The sequence below is a fragment of the Molossus molossus genome, unplaced genomic scaffold (assembly GCF_014108415.1).
Source record: "Molossus molossus isolate mMolMol1 unplaced genomic scaffold, mMolMol1.p scaffold_m16_p_17, whole genome shotgun sequence".
Classification (NCBI taxonomy): Eukaryota; Metazoa; Chordata; class Mammalia; order Chiroptera; family Molossidae; genus Molossus; species Molossus molossus.
The window spans coordinates 58,695,127-58,716,474 of NW_023425352.1; the positions used below are offsets into that span (position 1 = coordinate 58,695,127).

General features: G+C 48.3%; 1 protein-coding gene across 1 annotated transcript in view; it reads right to left on the reverse strand.

Moving 5' to 3' along the window:
* Positions 1–408: 408 nt before the first annotated feature.
* POLR3A (RNA polymerase III subunit A) overlaps positions 409–21,348 on the reverse strand; it is a 60,541-nt gene continuing 39,601 nt past the window's right edge. Inside the window, exons 18-31 of the mRNA XM_036264938.1 lie at positions 19,914–20,032; positions 18,144–18,281; positions 16,198–16,368; positions 14,675–14,788; positions 10,016–10,102; positions 9,845–9,927; positions 9,109–9,279; positions 7,876–7,969; positions 7,460–7,552; positions 6,325–6,489; positions 5,679–5,843; positions 5,313–5,444; positions 3,055–3,187; positions 409–587 (exon numbers count right to left, since the gene is read on the reverse strand). Of these exons, the coding sequence (XP_036120831.1) occupies positions 439–587; positions 3,055–3,187; positions 5,313–5,444; positions 5,679–5,843; positions 6,325–6,489; positions 7,460–7,552; positions 7,876–7,969; positions 9,109–9,279; positions 9,845–9,927; positions 10,016–10,102; positions 14,675–14,788; positions 16,198–16,368; positions 18,144–18,281; positions 19,914–20,032 (1,814 nt within the window). The 3' untranslated portion in view covers positions 409–438. The remainder of the gene's footprint in view (positions 588–3,054; positions 3,188–5,312; positions 5,445–5,678; positions 5,844–6,324; positions 6,490–7,459; positions 7,553–7,875; positions 7,970–9,108; positions 9,280–9,844; positions 9,928–10,015; positions 10,103–14,674; positions 14,789–16,197; positions 16,369–18,143; positions 18,282–19,913; positions 20,033–21,348) is intronic.

Sequence of the window (21,348 nt, forward strand, 5' to 3'; positions counted from 1 at the left end):
TAGTAACAATGTTTACATGAGTACATCACATTGAGATTCAGGCAGGACGGAGGAATGGAAAACCTGGGACTGTGCCCTGGCCCTGGGGCTCAGACCCTTCATTCCCGGGCAGGTGTGAGACCCCCTGGGAGCAACCGGACAGCCAGGTGAGGCGGGGATGAGTGAGGGTGCCTGGCTGGGGCCTCACTGTAGGTCAGGGAGGGAGGGTGTGCGGCAGGTGCACAGAACCTCAGCTGTCCGGAACAAGCACTGCAGGGTGTTCAGGGTCACAGGGTGAGCTGCTCCCAGGGGCGCAGGGGGCCTTCCCTGGCTGCTGGCATGATGGGACATCGGGGTCTCTGTGCCAGGGAGCACAATGCTGAGGCAGCTTCTGGTCTCAAGCCCCTTTCTAGACAGGACAAGGAGCCGAGGTCAGAGAGTGGTTCCTTCTTCCCTGGACTATGTGACAAGGGGGATGTGGAATTCGTTTGTGTCGAAGATTAGGGGCCTCCTGGGAGGATTCGGGTCCCTGTTGGCCTTGTGGAGCAGCTTGAAGAGCCCGGTTCCAATGTTCATGGGGATCCCCATGATGATGCATTCGGACACCCCTGAAACCAACCAGAAGGAGATTAGAGAGCTTCTAACACACGGTGGGTTGTCAGGACAGAAATACTGATGTGTCCTGGACAGTTTGGCTCCACGGTTAGAGCGTCGGCCCACGGACCAGAGTCCCAGGTTCGGTTCCCACTAAGGGCACGTACCTCGGTTACAGTTTGTCCTCAGCCCCAGTTGAGGTCGTGTGGGTGGCACCAGTCAGTTTGTCTCTCTCACATCGATGTTTCTCTCTCTCCCCGCCCCTCTCCCTCCCACTCTATCTGAAGATAAATGCAAAAATGTTGTTGGGTGAGGATAAAAAAAAAGAAAGACACTGACATAGAATCCAGAAACTGGGATTTGAGTCCCAGCTCCACTACACAGCCAGTGGTTGAACTTGGGCTGGTGGCTTTACTCCTCATCTGACGTGGAGATGGCTGCAAAGCACAGGCTGGCACCATGCTCCTGGATGGGGAGGGAATTCTAACCAGGGGAAGGGCAGCGCCCACCCACAGCCCGGCCGCTGGCTGGAGTCAGACGGCCCAGCAGTTCTCTCCGTCTGAGCCCGAGACCCTCCGTAGCACCAATTTAGACAGCAAGGCTGGTGAATGACGCTCAGGGAATCCCGAATTTGCCACCCAGTGTTTGCTTAACTGAGGGCCTAGAAGAAAAGCAAACAACAGGACTATACGATCAGAGGACAATACGATGATGTGACAATCCCCCTGGAAACAGCAACAGCAAGTTGTTGGCTGTTCTCAGGGGCCAGGGCTGGGGCAGGTTCAATGGTGCCCCGAGCCTTGGGAGAGCCACCGCCCTCACTGGAAACACTCAAAGGAGGGGCTCCTTGTAGAGTGACAGAATAAGGAGGTGGTGCAGATTCTTTTCCCGAGCCCCATTCCAGCTCTGTAAGATCCAAAGGCTGGGCTCTGTGTCAGGTTTCAGGCTCCGAAACAAGCAAGCATGTGCCTCCGACATTCTGGGCTTTGTGCTATTGGGAAACCAGAGAGGCAAACTACCAAACTAAAAACCAACACGCAGTGGGGAATGACACTACAACATGTAAAGGACCAGGAGGAGGGGGAAGATTTCAAAGTGGGAGTGGGGTGGCTGTGCCAGGCCCCTAAAGGGGTTGGTAGTGGAGAGAGGGAGCAGTGGGCAGGGCCATGGGCAGGGCCATGGGAGGGTGGGAGGGCAGCAGGGCTCTAGGGCCCCACATGCTGGTGGCAAGGTCGAGGTGCTGGGTCTCAGCATCCTTGTCCAGCAGACTTGCTCTTACTTTACTTTGGCTTTGGCCTTCCCTTGCCCCAATCTCTGTTATCTTTTCTTCCTTTCACCCTTTATTATCTTAAAGAATTGTGTAATTTCTCCTTTCCTTCACCTGAAGCGTACCATTAGCAAATCACCTGTGTGGCAAAAGCCACACAAGAGCATGTGGCGAGATGGAAAATGGCCACTACGAAGCTCTGGAGGCGAGGATGGTGGCCAGGCTTGGAATCCCTCAGTGGGCTGACGAGTTTGTGACTTGGGGAGGCTACTGAGCCTCCTGCACCCAGCCCCTCACACTGCTCCCACCTCAGGCCTGCAGGGTCTTGGCGTGAGAAAGGCGAGAGTAAAAGCAGGCACTGGCACAGGACTCGGGAGGAGCCAGGTGGGCAGCAGGCGCCTCTGTGACGGTCCTGTTCACACTCCCTGCCCCGGGCTCCCGTCAGAGATACAGCGTGGCTGGGGAGAAGGCCAGCGCACGGAGACTGCCGTCTGACTCGATGGCAGACAAGTGAGCTTCTTTGGTCTTCTCACTGGTGAAAGGGCTTAGCACCTACACCTCGCAGAGGTGCTGAGATGCAGGCATTTAAGGTGCCCAGCACAGGGGCTGCCTTTCCCAGGGAGTCAGGCTGAACGGGACACCTGGCACTGGCCCTCCTGCCAGCCTCGCCATCAGCGGGTACGGCAGCGGTACGGCCGACTCCACAGAGGGAAAAGCTCCTGCAAGCCCAGGGTCGATCTTTTCTTCCTGGACCCAAACGGAACGCCCTGACAGAGCAGGCTTCTAATGGACGTGGGAGACACGGGAAGCTCCAACCAAGCTCTGGAGATGAGACTGACTGGTTCCAAATCCATGATCTGTAACTTTATGTTTTTTTTTTTTTCAATCCTTACGCAAGGATATATTGATTTTCAGATGGGGGTGGGGTGGAGAGAACTTCGACATGAGAGAGACCACTGACTGGTTGTCTTCCACACCACCCCAACCAGGGCCAGGGATCGAACCGCAACTGAGGCACGTGCCCTTGACCAGAGTTGAACCCGCAACTCTTCAGTCCATAGGCCGACTCTGAGCAAAACCAGCCAGGGCTGTGACCTTATTCTTAAAAAATAAAAGCTCTGCTCACTCAGTTTGTTCATCTCCCAGAAAGCCCCAGCCAGGCTCTAAGTTGCAAACAGCCCAGGCCCCTGGTAATGCTCAGACACCACACCTACCACACACGGAGTCCTTCTGCCCAAAGTAGGCGGCGTCAAAGAGGTGGTCGGCCGTTTTCTCAAAGGAGGCCAGCATCAGCACACTCTCCTTCATCTTCGCCAGGCCAAACCTAGTGATGCCCAGGACTTCACCCTGTGTCAAGAGAGAAATGTGTCAGACTGGTACCCATGCCACTATGGAAGCTCAAACCAAACCACATCCAGGGCACCCTCTCAAAAAAATAAGCACAAATCAGCCAAATACAGTAGTTGTCAGGTCACAACCTCAGGTGTGAACAGAATGCTAACCCTACTGTCCCACCTGTGTCTCAATGAGGTTATTAGTCATGGACAATATGGATCCTTACACGCACAAGCAGAGCCACTGAACAAAGAATTAAGAATCTAATTTTAGAAAAAAGAGAGTACTTCTAAAGATGTTTATGATGCCTTGAAGAGCTCAAAACTAAACTTAAAAATCTTAAAGTAGGCCCTGGCCAGTTTGGCTCAAGGGTTAGAGCGTTGGCCCATGTCCCGGGTTTGGTTCCCGCTAAGGGCACATTCCTTGGTTGCGATTTGTCCCCAGCCCTGGTTGGGGTAGTGTGGGTGGCAACCACTTGATGTGTCTTCTCACATCGATGTTTCTCTCTCTCTCTCTCCCTCCTTCCTTTTCTTCCTATCTGAAGATAAATGCAAAAAAAAAAAAAAAAAAAAAAAAATGTCCTCAGGTGAGGATAAAAAAAAAATCTCAAAGCAGCCCAGCTGGTGTGGCTCAGGGGTTGAGTGTGACCTTTGCACCAAGAGGTTGCTGATTCGATTCCCAGTCAGGGCACATGCCCAGGTTGTGGGCCAAATTCCCAGTGGGGGGCATGCAGGAGGTGGCCAATTGACATTCTCTCTTATCGATGTTTATCTCTCTCTCTCCCTCTCCCTTCCCCTCTCTCTAAAATCAATAAAGAAAAAAAAATCTCAAAGCAGGGATAGAGTTAAGTACATTTAGGTGTTTTCATTCAGAGGATTATTTTAAAAGTATACTTAAACACTACGTAACAACATGGAAAATGTGTTAAAATTTTAAAAAGTCAGCATAAAAACGGCATGCCCAGTATAGTTTACTGCAACTATAGTAACACAATATACGCACAGGATAAGACTGTTTACTGCAACTACAGCAACACAATACATGCACAGGGTAAGACTGTTTACTGCAACTACAGCAACACAATACATGCACAGGGTAAGACTGTTTACTGCAACTACAGCAACACAATACATGCATAGGGTAAGACTGTTTACTGCAACTACAGCAACACAATACATGCACAGGGTAAGACTGTTTACTGCAACTAGAGCAACACAATACATGCACAGGGTAAGACTGTTTATTGCAACTACAGCAACACAATACATGCACAGGGTAAGACTGTTTACTGCAACTAGAGCAACACAATACATGCACAGGGTAAGACTGTTTACTGAAACTACAGCAACACAATATATGCACAGGGTAAGACCAAATGGGGAGACTTAAAAAGGACAGCCGTGGCCTGGCTGGTATGGCTCAATAGTTAGAGTCCAGCCAGGCACCAAAGGGTCATGCGTCAGATTCCCGGTCAACAGCACGTATCTGAGTTGCAGGTTCACTCCCTGGCCCAGGTAGCAGGAGGCAACCATTCGATGCGTCTCTCACATCAACGTGCCCCCCCCCCCCCAATCAATGGAAAAAATATCCTCAGGAGAGGATTAAGTAAATAAAAAAGGACAGCCTTCACTTCAGGTGGTGGGAATGTGCTGTATCTCCCAACTGGTTTCTGAACATCTCGCAGTCCAGTATAGGCTTGAATGGGAAGGGTCACAAAACCTGTTGTCCTATGGCACTGCTAGAGGGGAGACAGTTTTGGGGGGGGGGGGAATATAACCAACCAACCTAACTCAGTTAGATCATGTTAATTTATTTCTTTTCCTGGAAATGGCTACAGAAGAAGTGTGACAGATGGGTTTAGTAGGGAATAAACACCTGTTTACCAGGAAATCCCTGAGCTTTTGGCAATGGCTAGCTTTGCTTTAGGATAAAATTTCTAATAAGAATCCATTCTCCATCTCATGCTATGAAGTTGCGATGTGCATACTGGGATTTTCCCAGAACCCCAGCCTGACCACCCTGGTTTTTGGGGGAAGGTGACATCTTATTTTCTCTCTGTGGCATCACAGCCATGTACTGTACATGTCTCAGAAGCTCGACAGCTTCATCCTCCTGAGACTCGGCCGCCCCTGGTCACCTTGTAGGTCATCAGGTCGGACAGCAGCATCACATGCCTCCTGTCGATGCTCATGCCGTGGTTGATCATCGTGTACTGGATCTCATTGATGATAGTTGTCCGGGCAGCTTCAATGCCAAGGGTTTTCTCCACCTACAGAGAGCCAGGATGAGTGGAAGCAGTCACTTCCGGGGTGCTACCCAACCTCTCTGTCCTCTGTCCTGAGGTTCATGGCAAGCCCCACGCTCTTTTCCAGAAATAGATCTTTAGTTATAGACCCAGAGCAAACAGCAAGTCTGAGGAGTGTGCCAGGAACCAGCTCCAGGCCTGGAGGGGGCTCCAAGGGAGACAGGATGACTGTAAGGGGACCCTGGGTATGATCAGTACCTCATATGTGTTGTTGGAGGTGGTTCGGGTGCCCTTCACACCGTGAGTAGCCATGACTGCCCGCAGGTTATCCCCCTCCACCAGGAGCTTGTACTTCTCCTTTCCACTCTGCTCGTCGATGTGGATGACAGCTCTGGACACCTCTGGGATGCCCTGCACCACCACCTGCATTCAGAGACACCGAAGGTTTGAGACCCTGCAGTGCCCATGGCCTCCACCAACGTGGTAGCCTCAGAAACCACGGCAGCAGTGAGAATGTGGAACATCAAGCCCTGGGCTTTCTACTGGGCTCATTCCCATTTCTCAGTGGTGAGTATCAGTAGCCTACCCAACCTAAGCATGCCTGTCCCGTTCTGGGGATCTGGGAGAAAGCAGTCATTCAGCGAACCTCGTCCTTTTACATCATCAGTTTTAAGAAAGAATAGAGAGGAATCTAACAGAGTTGGCATGACAGCGCTAAGAAGAAAAAACCGATTGATTCCTTTGAGTGTGGCAAAGAGGATATGAAGAAGGGCGCCAGCTCAGTCTCTGTGGTGGCAGCCCTTAGGGAGTGCTGGAGCCGAGTCACATCAGAGGTAAATGTGGTCTCCCCTTTACAAATGTCCTGGCTTTTGGTGGGAGGGCCCTGAGGAGGCTGTCGCCTCACCTTGGGAAGATCCTCTTTCAGGAACTGCAGCACGTAGTACATGGAGCTCTTGCTGTTCTCTCGGGGGGTGACGCACACCACAGCCTCGCCGTGCACAGCCACGTCACCCGGCTTCACGCGGAGCTTGGACATGCAGATGGAATACCTCACTGTCTCGGCGTTCACCTGCAAGGTGGCAGGTGTGAGCGGTGTGCCCGGGTCGTGCCAGGTCTGGAGCCTCGATTCCAGGGTTTCTCAGCCTTTGCCACCACTGCCCCTCTAAGAAGCCCTTTCAGGCATTTTTCCCTAATCTCTCTCCTCACCATGAAATTTTAATACCAGAGATATAGTGTGTCTTTGTTTATAAACTGTATGTTTATTTGTGCTTTAGTCATAAAAAATCATAAAAAAATTTTTTCATACCTCTCCCTGAAATTGCATGTTCAATTCATGGCAACATGACAGGCTCCAGGGGCGTTCGGGGAGGTGGATGGTTGGTGGCCAGGACCATTTATTTTTTTTATCTTTAATTTTTTTCCCTTTTGGTATGTGCTCCTAGTGGGAGCCAAACCCGGGACTCTGGTCCGCAGGCTAAGGCTCCAACCGCTGAGCCCAATCGGCCAGGGCAGCCGGGACCATTGAGAAGCATCGGTGACTCCTGCCCTGTACAGATCTCACCACCGCTGCTCACGTGCTGACCCCGGCGCGGCCCCACTCCTCCGCACAGGGAGGTGCCGGAGCCAGCCGGCAAACCCCACCCTGGAGAACTGGCTGCTCAGCCTGGGTCATCCTTCACACAGACAACACACGAACCCGGTACTTGAGAGAACGGGGCACGGAATGTGTGAAGACTAGTGTGGATTCTAACCACCTGAGGGAAGGAGGAAGGTGCCAGGAAGTTACTCAGCTTGCACCCCCACTTTAGTCTGTCCTGAGAAAGGCTGGCGACCTTCCAGCTGTTACCTACACGTAAATGTCAGCATAAGAAGCAAGGTCAACTCGCCCATCCAGAAACCTTCACCCAGCCAGCCAGGTGCTGCTGGGCTGGGGCCATGGGCGTGTGACGGACGCCCTGCGGTCCTGCCAGAGTTTATCAGCGCCTGGCTTGGGACTGATGGAGGATGACTTCCCCTACACATTTAATTACGTGACTCACTTCCAGCCTCAGAAGTCTAATCCGTTCCAGGGACAGCTTGACGAGAATAAAGCAGTCATCAGGAAGAAATACTTCTTCGATGTACTCTGAAATCTGTATGTCAGAAGATCAGAACTTAGTCACTTTCCCCTTTTCCAACATCATCCACTGCTCATTCTTTTTTCCCCACTGATTTTAGAGAGACAGGGGAAGAGAGAGAAACATCGACTTTGTGGTTCCACTTATTTATGCATACATTGGTTTTTCTTGTATGTGCCCAGACCAGGGATCGAACACACAACCTGGCCTACCAGCCAGAGCTTACTCACTCTAATTTTTAAGGACACTGACTGGCATATCCACTGCAACTGGCTTCTATACTTCCTCGAGACACTGCCGATCTAATTTTCTTATTATTAAGAGGGATTTCTCCTTACCTCTCCCAAGAGGGTTTTCTCAATTCTCCCTTTCACAAGGCGAGCGTAATCCGCATCATCATCCCTGTCCAGCTGAGCCGTGATGATCGGAGTGCTGCGAGACGAAGGTAAAACTGTTCCGGCACCAGGAGCAGGCTGCCCGAGGAGGCTGCTGGGTCAAGTCTACCTGGATCGGATGCTGAAAGCCACTGCAACCCCGAAGCACTCACGGTGCGTCGAGCGTGCTCCTGCAGGCATCCTCCTGCAGTTACCATTTCTGGGGCTCGTGAGGCAAACCACTCTCCCAGTGAACGACTCTCGGAAAATTCTTTCTGACCCAGTGAACCTACCTCTTCCTCTCTGGTCCCAATAAGTAGTTAATTTAATCCTGTTCCCTGAGTACATTGGCCCCTTGTGTACTACAGCTTCCTCCATCTCTTTCCCCTGCCCCTATTACCTACTCTCCAGGACACCTCCAGTCCTCCGATCCCAAGCTCTCAGCTTCCATCCTCACTGTCCTGGGTGGTGTCCCCTGGACATGCACTTCTGCAGACCTGACCAGCCCAGAGGAGGCAGGCAGAGCCCGTCGCCCGAACGGCCACAGCTGCTGCTCTGGGGCCTCGGCAGCTTTCCTTCGCTCAGCACTGCCAGTGCTTTAGATTCAGGCCACAGCTGCTGCTCTGGGGCCATGTCAGCTTTCCTCGCTCAGCACTGCCAGTGCTTTAGATTCAGGCCACAGCTGCTGCTCTGGGGCCTCGGCAGCTTTCCTCGCTCAGCACTGCCAGTGCTTTAGATTCAGGTCACAGCGGAGCCATCACCTTGTCACCAAAGGCACTGTGACATATTCCATCTTTTCTAGACTCAGATCACCTACAACTCCTGTCATAAAATCATGTGGGAGCCACAGAACATGACCAAGTATGGACACATCAGTCAGTCTGGTCAGGCTGGGAATATGACATCAAAAGTTTCAAATCTACACTGATACACTGCTAACATTTTTCCAGTAGTTTTTCAATGTTCTTCTCTTTCATGGACCTGTGGCCAAAAAGAACCATTTTTCAATTTTGACTGTATCTAGTTTCAACTTTTTTTTCTCAAGCGGTTTTTTTTAAAGACAAAAGTATGACTGGCAGAGTACGCCACTGAAGTTTGAGATAGTGCTCATTTTAATAGCACATCTGACAAGAAAATCATTGTTTCTGAAAAACATGACAGGCATTATGGGAGCAGAAGGGAAACGGAGGCGGGCACCTGATGGCCCTGGAAGCGTTGATGATCTCTTTGATCCGGGGCACACCCAAGGTGATGTTCATGGAGGCCACGCCTGCAAAGTGGAAAGTCTTCAGGGTCATCTGAGTGCCTGGCTCGCCAATGCTCTGGGCACAGAGTGCGCCCACTGCAGAACCTGGCTCCATCTGTGCCCTAGAAAAGAAAGATATAGGTGAAAAGCCCAACAAAACTACTGCAGGAGGTTTCTGGTTATCTCCTTTCAACAGAGAAAATGCAGATGCCTTTAGAGTCTGGAAGGAATTGGCAATGAGCCACTCTGTGCTGTGACAGAGGAAGAACCCGGCACAGATCAGTGACAGGTGCAGGCAGAGACACAATGCTCAGAGGGTCCAACAAGAAAAGTGAATGCTGTGTGGCTACTGTGGTCAGTGCAATGACTGGGCCCAAATGTGTTTTGCCTGAAGAAGATCTAAGAGCCTGCTAACAAGTGGTACTGAAGGTTAAGACAGCAGGTGGCACTTGTCAAATACATTGGCAGTTTCGCTGTGGGGAGAAAACACTTGGAAATGTCTTTACATTATTTCCACATCTTGGATCATCCAGTGTATCTACCCACTGGAATCCCCAGGTAAGAGGTGACAAACCTGCTCAAATACTGGCAGTAAGTGGTGCTGGTGCAGAATTGTTTCCATGGGGAAACAGGAAGGATACAAGGCCCATGAGACTGCCCAGCAGTTAAGACCATGAGCATCCCTACCTCATGTACTTGTCCCTACAGGTCTCCAGAAACTTTTCTATTTGGGTGGGGGTGATCCGGTCCAACTGGTAGAGCACACGGGGCTGGAGAACAAACCAAGTGCAGAGTGAGGACTGGCAGCGCCTGAAAATCCCTCAGTGTCTTTCCCACCCTCCGGGGAAGGCCACTTACCTCTGTTGTGCCGTTATCATTGATGCCATATTTATCTCGGGTTTTCTTGATCTTCTCAGAAACCCCCTTAATGAATTTTTGTATTTCCTGAAAGATTACACAGTATACCTCAGTTGTATATTTCTCAGTAAAGTGGATAACATGATGTGTGATGAGTCCATCATATTTTAGTGATTGCTAAATATATAAGGGATACAATATGAATAAAGTTTCTATTGCAAAATGTTTTTCCAAGAGATACACCAGATCGTCCACACCCTGGAGGTTTCCTAAGGCATTTTCCTCCAATGACGCTTCAGCAAAGGCACGCACCAGCCACTCCCGGGCCTGCCCTGTCGCACACGGGAGCGACACCCGGAAATGCCTTCGAACCTGCTGCCTTCTTGCTCTCTGGCTATCACACTGCCTGCACTCACACCGCCCGGTGCAGGCACAAGTGCACCAGCTACGCTTTTAGTCTCTAGATTGATTAATTTTAGAATCTCTTCTTAAATTGTTATGATCTAGTTAGATACTTACGAGCTAAAGCTTCACAGACATCACATACATTTCAAACACATGCTTTGAGCTTGCCTTCCTCTAAAGGAAACGCTCCCACACGCAGTTCCCCCTCACCTCTGCATCACTCCCTGTCCACACTCCCTGCCCAACAATTAGAAATCTGGAAGATTCTTGGAAACCACTCTTAAAGCTAGAAATGAAACAGCAATATATTTGCTGTCCCTGCAAAGGTAAAAAGCAAACACACACACACACAAAGAAAAAGGATGGAAAGAACAGCACTCCAAGCGCAGGATGGCGACAAACGGAGCGAGGAGACGAGAAGTCCATCATGTGGACGGTACCCAGGGCAGGGTAACGACTATGGACCCGACGCAAAGTCTTCTGGTGACCACCCCACGGGGACAAAGCCCACCCGTTCTACAACTGACGTGTCTGTGAACTGAACCGGCCCCGTGCTCACTCCTAGAACCAGGTCAGCCAGCACCTCCCCTCAGGGAGTGCTTACAGGCATGTGCTGTGCTGTCACGAGCCACTCGGCAGAGTCCCACTCCCAGGGGTCATACCCAAGCACGACAGGAGTGCCTCAGAGCACTTCTCACGTGTGCTCACAGCACACACCATGCACACACCATGCACACACCATCAGGGGTCACTGGAACACAGTCCTGGGACCAGCAAGCGGCTGCTATTCTGATCCAGGGGCCTTTGGAGAATACGAGGAGAGTGGACAGACCGCACTTCCCCTCAGCAGCCCTCTGGGAGGCAGTTGTCCTCGATGACTCTGGGAAACTGGTGGTGACAGTGAATGTGAATGGCACTCTGGCCACCTGTAGACGTCCAGCTGCATGAACAGACCAGTGAGCTGGCCTAAGGGTGGACTGCTGATTGTGGTGGCTAACAGCCTCACGAGGTTTCTGGATTCTGAGGTTGGCGGGGGGGCCCCCAAGGAGAAGACCAGCACGCCCTGCCCCAAGTCTCCTGGTTTAATATCACACAGCTGAAAGCGCCTCCAGTTTTGTCTGAAACAAATGTCAAATGTTTTAAAAAGCAGACTGAACCAGAAGTCCACTTTTTGCAAAAACAAACCCTATATGGTACCTAGAGAGAGCTTAACACTTACTAACCCAGTGCTATGCTAACCCTGCAAAATGAAATCTCCTAAGCCTCCCAGACTACCTAGCAATTTCTGTCACTACCTTTTCTGAAGTGAAACAGTCCATGGCTCAGTGAGACCTCCCTAGGAGGTAGCACAGCATTAACCCCATCACCCCAGAGCAGAGGGCTGAAGGAGGCCAGGCACCTGGCCAAGGCTCTCCATGAAGTCAGACGATTTCTCCAAAGTCTGCTCTTGGGGCAGGGCTTTCTGCACTGTCTTTGCCCACTGCAAATTTTAGTCTCTATCCTTAAGCCAGGTGACCAAGGGGCTACCTGGAGGGGTCCATCACACCTTGGCTATCCCTCGTTCATGAACATGGCATTTTTGTGGTCAATTTGCCTTCTTCTCATTGAGAAAGTGTGGAGATACACGGAGGGTTACTGTGCCATTCAGCCATCACTATACATAGAAAGGACTTTTACTTATTTGCAAGAACTTGAAAACTTTAGACTCTTTTTAAAGAAACTATCCAGGCGTACTTCCTAATTATGAGTTTGAGACTGCATTTTCACATACAGCCCGTGACTGCAAACCAGAGCAGAAACTAGAGCAGGAGGCGGGGGAGCACTCTCCGGGCACGACTCTGCCTGACAGTGGGGCTACTCCAAGGCAGTGACACTCTCTGCCACTTCACTTTTCTATGTTGACCGTGTACAGAGGCTCTCACATTGCTGACTTCCTCCCCCAGCCACTTCTCCAGCCACCGCTGTATCCTGCAGGGTGAGCTTCTGAAAGCCCTCTGGGCTCAGACGCTGCCATTTGATCGCCAGGCTGCCCCACCTGTTGGAGCAGGGAAACCGGAACCAGAGCCTACGACCGAGCAGACCGGGGACTTTCATCTGTGAGGGACTCGGCACACACAGTAGAGAGGACACGCCTGAACCATTCCCCAGACTGGGCGCTGGAAATGAGACCTTTCAGCTGCCACCCACAGGGACCCGCTTCCAGTGGCTCTGCTGAAAGAAATGGCATTCCTTACACAAAAGTTAGATATTCTGGAGTTTAAAAAAAAAAGCTCATTTTTTGAGAAATGAAAACCGAAATAAGCTACTAAGAATTCAGCTGAATCAACCCATGCACACTACAGGGAACTCACAACATAGCAAATGACAGGCAATTAATCACACGATTGACCAGCAGGTAAATTCTCACACTCGTGCCGTAGCAGCCTGTGAGCACGGGCATCGGCCGCTGGCAGGGTCGGGAGCTGCCTCCATCCACTGCCTCTGCTCTGGCCAGTGGGTTTTGCACCCTCTTGGCAAAACTGAATTCATCAGATTGTGAGCTACTGAAGGGCAAGGACATGTTCAGTCATCTTTGTGTCCGCAGGATCTGCAGTGTGTGACAGTGACGGCTGAATGAGTGCTCGCCACCTAAACAAACACTGCTGGTCAGAAGGTCACCGTTAACCCATCACAGGCAAGCAAGAGAGCCGTCCACAGTGATGAACAGGGGGGCATGCTGGCCAGCACTGGGATGGACACCTGCTGTCTCCAGGGCTGGCCAGCAGCTGAGTGCTGCTTTAGTTCACTCCTTGTGCTCAGCGGTCACCGCATGCCAAGTGCATTACCTCGTTATATTTCTCATAGCCTGTCTCAGTTAAGGTCTTCAAGGATAAACAGAGAAATAAATAAGTAAATATAATTATGTAGAAAAACAAAATCACAATTCTAATTTGTTAGTGGGGGGGGGAAAATCATTGGAAAAAAAATCAAAACAAAGGCACTGAACCTGGCCATACTCTTGATTTTAAGAATATTAAAAAGATTCTCTTTTCCACCTTTCAGTCCTCAACATATGAAAGGAAGAAGTGAAGAGCTCCCTTAACTAAAAGCATTCTTGACATTTCACTTGCAGCTTTATTTTTGATGTACTGAAAGGGACACATTCCTACTGATTTTTTTGCTACATTGGACTCACTGATCAGTACACAAAGGAAACAAGGTACTAATTGCCGTATCCCTTTGCTTTTGATCATAACCACCATAACAAATAGGGAAGAGCTGTTTATGCAGGTCAGTGACATTAAAAAAACAAAAACAAACAAAAAAACCCTAAGAGGATATCAAGGTAACTGTTCCCCTGAAGAATAAGGAAGGCAGCCCTGGCCAGTTTGGCTCAGAGGTTAGAGCGTCAGCCCGTGGACCAGAGAGTCCCTAGTTCGGTTACCGCTAAGGGCATGTACCTCGGTTGCAGTTTGTCCCTGGCCCTGGCTGGGGTTGTGTGGGTGGCAACCAGTTGGTGTGTCTCTCTCACATCGATGTTTCTCTCTCTCTCTTCCCCTCTCTCCCTCCTGCTCTATCTGAAGATAAATGCAAAAAATGTCCTCGGGTGAGGATTAAAAAAAAAAAAAGAGTAAGGAAGGCAGACTCCATAGGAAGAGAAAGAGCAATTTAAAATAAAAGGCACTGCCCTGGCTGGTTTTCTCAGTGGTTAGAGCATTGACCTGTGGACTGAAGGGTCTTGAGTTTGATTCCAGTCAAGGGCACATTCTTGGGTTTCAGGTTCGATTCCCAGCCCTGGTTGGGGTTGTGTGGGAAGAGGCCATTCGATGTGTCTCTCTCACACAGATGTTTCTCTCTCTCTCTCCCCCTCCCTCCCTTCCACTCTATCTAAAAAATCAATGGGAAGATAACAAAAAAGGTACTGAAACAACACCACTACCAATAAAAGTGATTGGGATTCAGAATGACTAAAGAGCTGTTCCACAGCATAGGAAAGTGACTGTAGGGTGTGGACAGGGGTAGGGTTAAAAAAAACCCAGTTCTCTAGCATTTTTCTTCTAATAGGAAAACACTTGTGTGAGAGCCATAAACTAAGAAAGACATGAGACAAATTCTTCCCGTTGGTTGTTGAGATTTGGCCTAGGCCATTCTTGAATTTTTTAACGAAGAAACACTCGTACATAAAACCCTCCCAGCCCAGGAAATTCACCTGCCAGAACTTGGCGGACGATTTTCCTGGGACAGCCAGGCCGGTGTGCTCGGCATGGAGCTTACCTGCAGGAAGCTGTCCCGGCAGCAGAGGAACTCATTCTTCTTCATGACGGACTCGGTGGTCAGGACCAGCTCGTTTCTGCTGAGAGCAGGCTCGCTCTGACACGGGAAGACTGCCTCGAGTATTAAAGGAAACGGTGTTATGAGCGGGGCAACAGAGAAGGGGGCAACATTGAATGAAAGAGTGTACAAGAGACAGGACAACTTCACTTAGAGGAATCTTCTGGCAATCTGTGATGTTTTTTTCCCTTCAAAACAAATTTTAGACTCTACCTTTAATATGAAGGTGAAAACAGGGTAAACTGAAACTCCACCTTATACAAAGACTTCTGGGCTAGTCAGTGGGTATTGTCCCATTACTCCTCAAACTTCGCTCCAACCTAGGTTTGCATTTAAAATACAAACTGTTGCCTGCCCAGTATGGCTCAGTGGATTGAGCATCGTCCCATGGACTGAGAGGTCCCGGTTTGGTTCCCGGTCAGGGCACATGCCCAGGTTACAGGCTCAATCCCCAGTAGGGGGTGTGCACAGGAGACAGCCAATTGATGGTTCTCTCTCACATCTATGTTTCTATCTCTCTCTCCCTTCCCCTCTCTCTAAAAAATCAATAAAAAACATATTAAAAAAAATACAAATTGTTGTTTTCAAAAATCCCAAATATTTTAAGCTCATGGGATTTCCCCAAAGTTTTAACAGCCACATATCACCCTAATGCACAGGCGGATTACCATGTACCTGAGCTGTCCTCCATTGATGGTCCGTCTCTATCACAAACAATGCTGGGAAAACACTCTTTGCATGTTTAGATAATTTCTATAGGGTAGATTTCTGGAAATGGAACTATGGGGTCCAAAGACACCCACCACATTAAATTCAAACTACCTTCCAAAAAAGTTGCTCTAAATTATACCTCCTGCTAAAATATGTGAAATATGCCTGCTTTTCAACACCAACTTATAACAATGGCCTCTATTACACAGAAACCAAAGCCTTCTTGTATTGGCATTTGATTACTACTAATACTAGACTTTGAAAATGAGAAAATATTTCTCCTTTAATATTCGGAAAAATTATGCAGAGTCACACACACACACACACACACACACACACACACAAATACTAAGCCAGTAGTTGGGAAAATACAATTGAGCATTAACTGTGTGTGATTTTCCTTTATTTTATTTATGTATCCTCACCTAAGGACATTTCCCCATTTATCTTCAGATAGAGTGGTAGGGAGAGGGGGGGGGGGGAGGATGGAGGGGAAAGAGAGAGAGAGAGAGAAACACTGATGTAAGAGAGATGCATCAATTGGCTGCCTCCTGCACGACCCTGGCCAGGGACCTAATCGCACCTGAGGTATGTGCCCTTGATCAGAATTGAACCCGAGACTCTGGTCCAAGTGCCAACACTCCAACCACTGAGCCAAACCGGCCAGGGCTGTGTGTGATTTTTCAAAGGGTACCTCCATTCTAAAGAAATGTCCTCAAAAACAGTCCAACCCCAGATACAATACTAAATCTTACTTTGATGTTGTCCAGAACCCTTTTAAACTCCAAGGGTTCATCTTTTCCCTCCATAGCTGCAGGATCTAAGCCATCTCCTCCATAAATGAACTGTATAATGTCTCCTGTAGAGCTTCGGACGGTCAAATCATACTGTGAACACAGATCTTCCAGAGACTTCACAAGCCTTCTCTGAAGGGAAAGAAACGGGAAACAAAGCTCAGGGCTTTGGGAAGACTAGTCACATGTGCAGAGAATGAGATTTCCGACTCTAAGTTCCAAGGTTACCAGCCCTTTAACCACATAAAAACATTTTATTAGGAATCCCTTAAAAAGATTCCTCTGACCCCAAGAACAACAAGGCCAGAGTGCCTCACTAGCCGGGCCAGTGGAATTTAGAATATGCTCCACCCTCCAGCACTTGAGTGTGTTTTACACAATACATGCAATCTAAACCCCATCAACCCCAAAGGAATACGCAAACACTGTTTTCCTAGCCTGCTTTGCCTTCCCTCTCTTTTTCCCTAAGGTATAAATTAATGCAATCGCTTTGCATTTCTAAACACAACTTAATCTAGGACCCCTGTGGACTTCAATATGAATTACAGAGGATCAGGTGCAGACCCTCCTCTGGGACAGGGGGAAAGAAGGGAGAACAGGGGCAGCATTGTGTCTGAATCAGCAGGCAGCAGCCTGTTCTCAAACTGCTTAGGAAAACACCTCACACCAGCAGAACACACTGCAGCAGCAATGTGACAGAGGCTCAGTGAGTTAAGGAGAAAGAAATCTTCCTCCAGGCAACTTCAAAAATCCCTCATGCCAGAACTAATTTGTTCTAGGTTAACACACTGCTCCGGGAAAGTCATACTCTACTCCAAAAGGTAAAGACAAAAAGTGAAGTCAAAAGACATTCTAGTAAGAATGCTAAAAGCATTTCACAGTGTGTTGGGTTTTTGACAAAAGCAACACACTTCATAACAGAAGGGCAATTTTCCATCAAGAGATGATTAAAAGGGAAACATCAGTTATGACACATGAGGCACAGAGAGGTTACAGAAATAGGTGTCTACATACTGACTTGAGTTCATTTTCACCCTCATCAACCTTGTTTGTTCTGGCTCATCATTCACATCTCTGAATTATCAATCCTCGTTTCCCAGTTTGCAAAGGGCCATGCTTCTCAAATTGGGATCCACAGTGGGGAGAGAAGGGACACAAAGCTACAGCGGGATCATGGCCCACCAACTTGAAGTGTTAACTCTACTTGGTGTTATAAGTAGGTAAAAACATTAAAGTTAAACAAACATGTATTATGGAGTACACAGAGTAAAAATAAAAATTAGACTGAAAAGAAAAATCCTTTGCTTGTGGTCTTATGGAAGAACAAAGTAGGAATGTGTCTCCACTCCTTTTCCAGTAGGGGTGCCTTTGTGGCAGTCTGAGAAGCACAGGCACAGGAAACCTAGCTGAACCCTGTCCCCCTGAGCCTATTATCCTAGACTGTACACAGTGGAGAGCCGAGCTCTCCTGCAGGTGCCAAAATAGGTTCTTGGAGTCAATTAGAATGATACTAATAATGAGTTACATAAAGAGTTGCAAAGTGAGCAGCAGAGTCCTCTAGATCAACAGGAGGTATGTGTCACCACGCCCATTTGCATGCATTAGGAACCAGAGCTCAGTGAAATCCAATGGTATGTCCCGGGACGCACCTCCATCCACATTCTCCTCCAACAGAGCCCTGGTATGTGTGGCTCTGGCCTTGTCTTGATCATTTGTGGTACATAGAACATCAATATTAACCTTTTTTGTGTTTATTTCTAGGGCAGTTATGTTTCTTAATTTTTCCTTATAAATACCAAGACTGAATAAATGTTAGCTCATGTACAAAATATATAAACATTCAGCAGTCAAAATCCACAGAGCCCTGTCCTACTCGGTTGTTAATGGCCTACATTTCTTCAAATTACCTGCATGTATCCTGTTTCAGCTGTCTTTACAGCTGTGTCGACTAGACCTTCCCGGCCAGCCATTGTGTGGAAGAAAAACTCAGTTGGTGTCAGACCAGAATAAAAGCTATTAGCCACAAAGCCTTTGGCAGCTGGGAGCTAAAGAGAGGTAGAACAAAAAGAAAAATCAAACAAACAAAAAAAGTTCAAGGTCCACCATTCCAAAACCCATTCAAATCAGAAAATGCCACACCTTCAAGCTATAACTATCTGGCCACTGTACTCTCATGAAGTGGCAGGCTATACATACCCTGTCCTAAAGGAGAAATGATTTGGCACAACCCACCCTTACCAGAGACAAGGAGGGCGAGGTCCCAGCCAGGGCTGGTGCTGGTGCCAGTGGCAGGCAAGTAGCTCAGGGGGGAGAAACCAAAGCCCGGGCTGCTATCCAGAGCAGGCAGGCAGTCAAGGACCTCAGAGGGCATTCACTGACTGTAGCAGCCGGCCCATTCCCTGGGAAACAATGTCTCCCTTAAAGACATCCTTCCTGTGGGCCAGGCGTGCCCACCTCCAAAACACAACCACGTGTTGCTAATGTTTATGGGGTTCCATTTCGGATGCTGAAAATGTCTAAAATTAGATTATGGTGATGATCACACAGCTATGTGAATTTACTAAGTCATGGAACTGTACACTTTGAATGGGTGACTATGACATATACAATGAATTTCAATGATACTGTACAAAATACATGCATATGTAAAACACCATGTGAAATGGCCAAATGGCCTTTGATCCGGATAGGCCTATGTTCCTTAGAGGACAATCTAGATGAACGGACCACCCTGTTTCCTTATTTTGTTCAAGGGGCAGCTGGTGCACTCACAGATATTTCTAAGCAAGCACAGATATCCCGAAGTCTAATCTAGCACTGGTCCAGGGACCGGGAAATCTAGATGCCTCTCCTCTAAATTAGTCAGGCTGCCTTACAAGTCTGAGCCTGACAAGCAGACAGGTACCATTCCAGCGATCACTTATCTGCTTGACCTCTAGTGAATTCTGATCTTAGGCAGAGGACCTGAATGGTTCCTGGGGCTACCGGATACAGAGACTATCGACATATCTCGGTACAGCAGCCCTATTTCCTCAGGAGGGATGAACAAAAAAACTGCAGTTCCATGGGGCAGGGGCAGCTGGGGCTCCAAATCCAGAATTTACTGAGTGACCAAATCTACTTTGAGTTCCTTAACTACAGATTTAATGGTTGCCTGTCCCTGAATCCCAGAACAACCTCAGCATAGGCTTGTCTCTCTCTGCTTATACTAGTGCCCAAACCACAAAGGCTAATAGAAGTCAGAAGTCATTTAAAAGCTGAATGTGAGAATTCCAGAGGAGAACCTGAAATTCCCTGGTAGATTTAATGTGGTTTATACTGCCACTATTTTAAAATCCTTCTACTTTTATGTAAGTGGCCCCCAAACAAGCACACAGATTGAATGTATACATGAGGTAAGTATTCATTTTGATTACTTAAGTTGGATGGGAACCTGAAATCTTCCTCCTCGGAGAGAAAATATACAAGGGGGCATTGTTCAAGTTTTATAGCTCTAAGTTTAACAAGGCTCCTTCTAGGCGACTCAGTTTGGGTTGAAGTGGGAATAACAACCCTGAGCAGCGCCTGCCCTTACATGACACCTCCAGGACTTGCTTAGAGCCACAGAGCTTCACTTACTCTCTTCTGCACTGCTGATGGTCATCCTTCAATGTTTTACCTGGTCCACCACTGCTTACCTTTGAGTGTTTTTCAAAGTGAGGCAAGGACCTGTTCTCAAAGCCATCTGGCACTCGGGAGCCACTGATGGCTTGCTGTCCCACACAGGCAATCATCTGTGATATATTAATGAAGGAACCTAGGGAAGCAGGTCAAATGTAACATTCATTTACTGAAATAACATTAAGTGAAGTGCAAGCAAGTCGGTGAAGTAAAACAGGACCACAATGCAGCATAGCTCCTTATCCTCAGTAAGTTCACAGTCTAGGGTAGGGCTATTAGTAACACAGGAAAGGCCCAGTGAGGTGTTTGGCAGAAAATGAACACTTCAGGGCTGGAGGCAAGACTGCCAGGTGCATCTTCAAGAAGCAACCAGGTTAGCCTGGCTGCTGTGGCTAAGTGGACTGAGAGGTCCCGGTTCTATTGCCGGTCAGCTAACATGCCTGGGTTGCAGGCTCAATCCCCAGTAGGGGGCGTGCAGGAGGCAGCCAATTGATGTATTTCTCTCATATTGATGTTTCTATCTCTCCTTTGCTCTCTAATAACAACAACAAAATAAATATAAATATATTTTTTTAAAAAAAGCAACCAGGATAGACTTTTGGAGGACATTATGATTTAGACAGGGATGAGGAATGTCTGGCCCGCGGGCCACCTAAGGCCCACAAAATCAATACCAGCTAACATCACACGCCTCACAAAATTAGCTTGACCAAACATAGCAGGCTAATTTTTAAGTTGATAATTTTGTATGGCCTATGAATGATGTTATAAATATCCTAATGGCCCTTGGCAGAGAAAAGGTTCCCCACCCTGATTCAGACATAAAAAGGGGTGGGGGGAGGAATTCCAAAGTGGGTGTAAGAATGAGAAGCAAAGACACAGGAATGGAAAGTGCAGGGTATGTGCCAGGAGCAAAGAGTGGACCATCGAGGTGAAAGGCAGCAAAGTCGGAGTCTCAACTTTATATGTAAACATTTTTCAGAAATAGAAGCATGGAGGTTTTGAATTTGAGCACAGTATCAAGAATCCTAATGCTTTAAGGTCCTGGGGAAGTGTGAAATTAGAGCACTTTGCTTCATCACTAAATACTGCATTTTACTTTTTAAATCCCTAGCTTTTAAGTAAAGTTGCTCAAAACACCTTCAAACTCAGAAACACACACACATTACCAACAAGTTCCTCTAGAACAGTGGTTCTCAACCTTCCTAATGCCGTGACCCTTTAATACAGTTCCTCGTGTTGTGGTGACCCCCAACCATAAAATTATTTTTGTTGCTACTTCACAACTGTATGTCTTAGGCAACCCCTGTGAAAGGGTCGTCTGACCCCCGAAAGGGATCATGACCCACAGGTTGAGAACCGCTGCTCTAGAATATTAAATTCCCCAAACTGCAAATAAATCTTTTCTATGTGCGACCACTGATCAATGTGACAGTAAGGGGCACCGGCTGC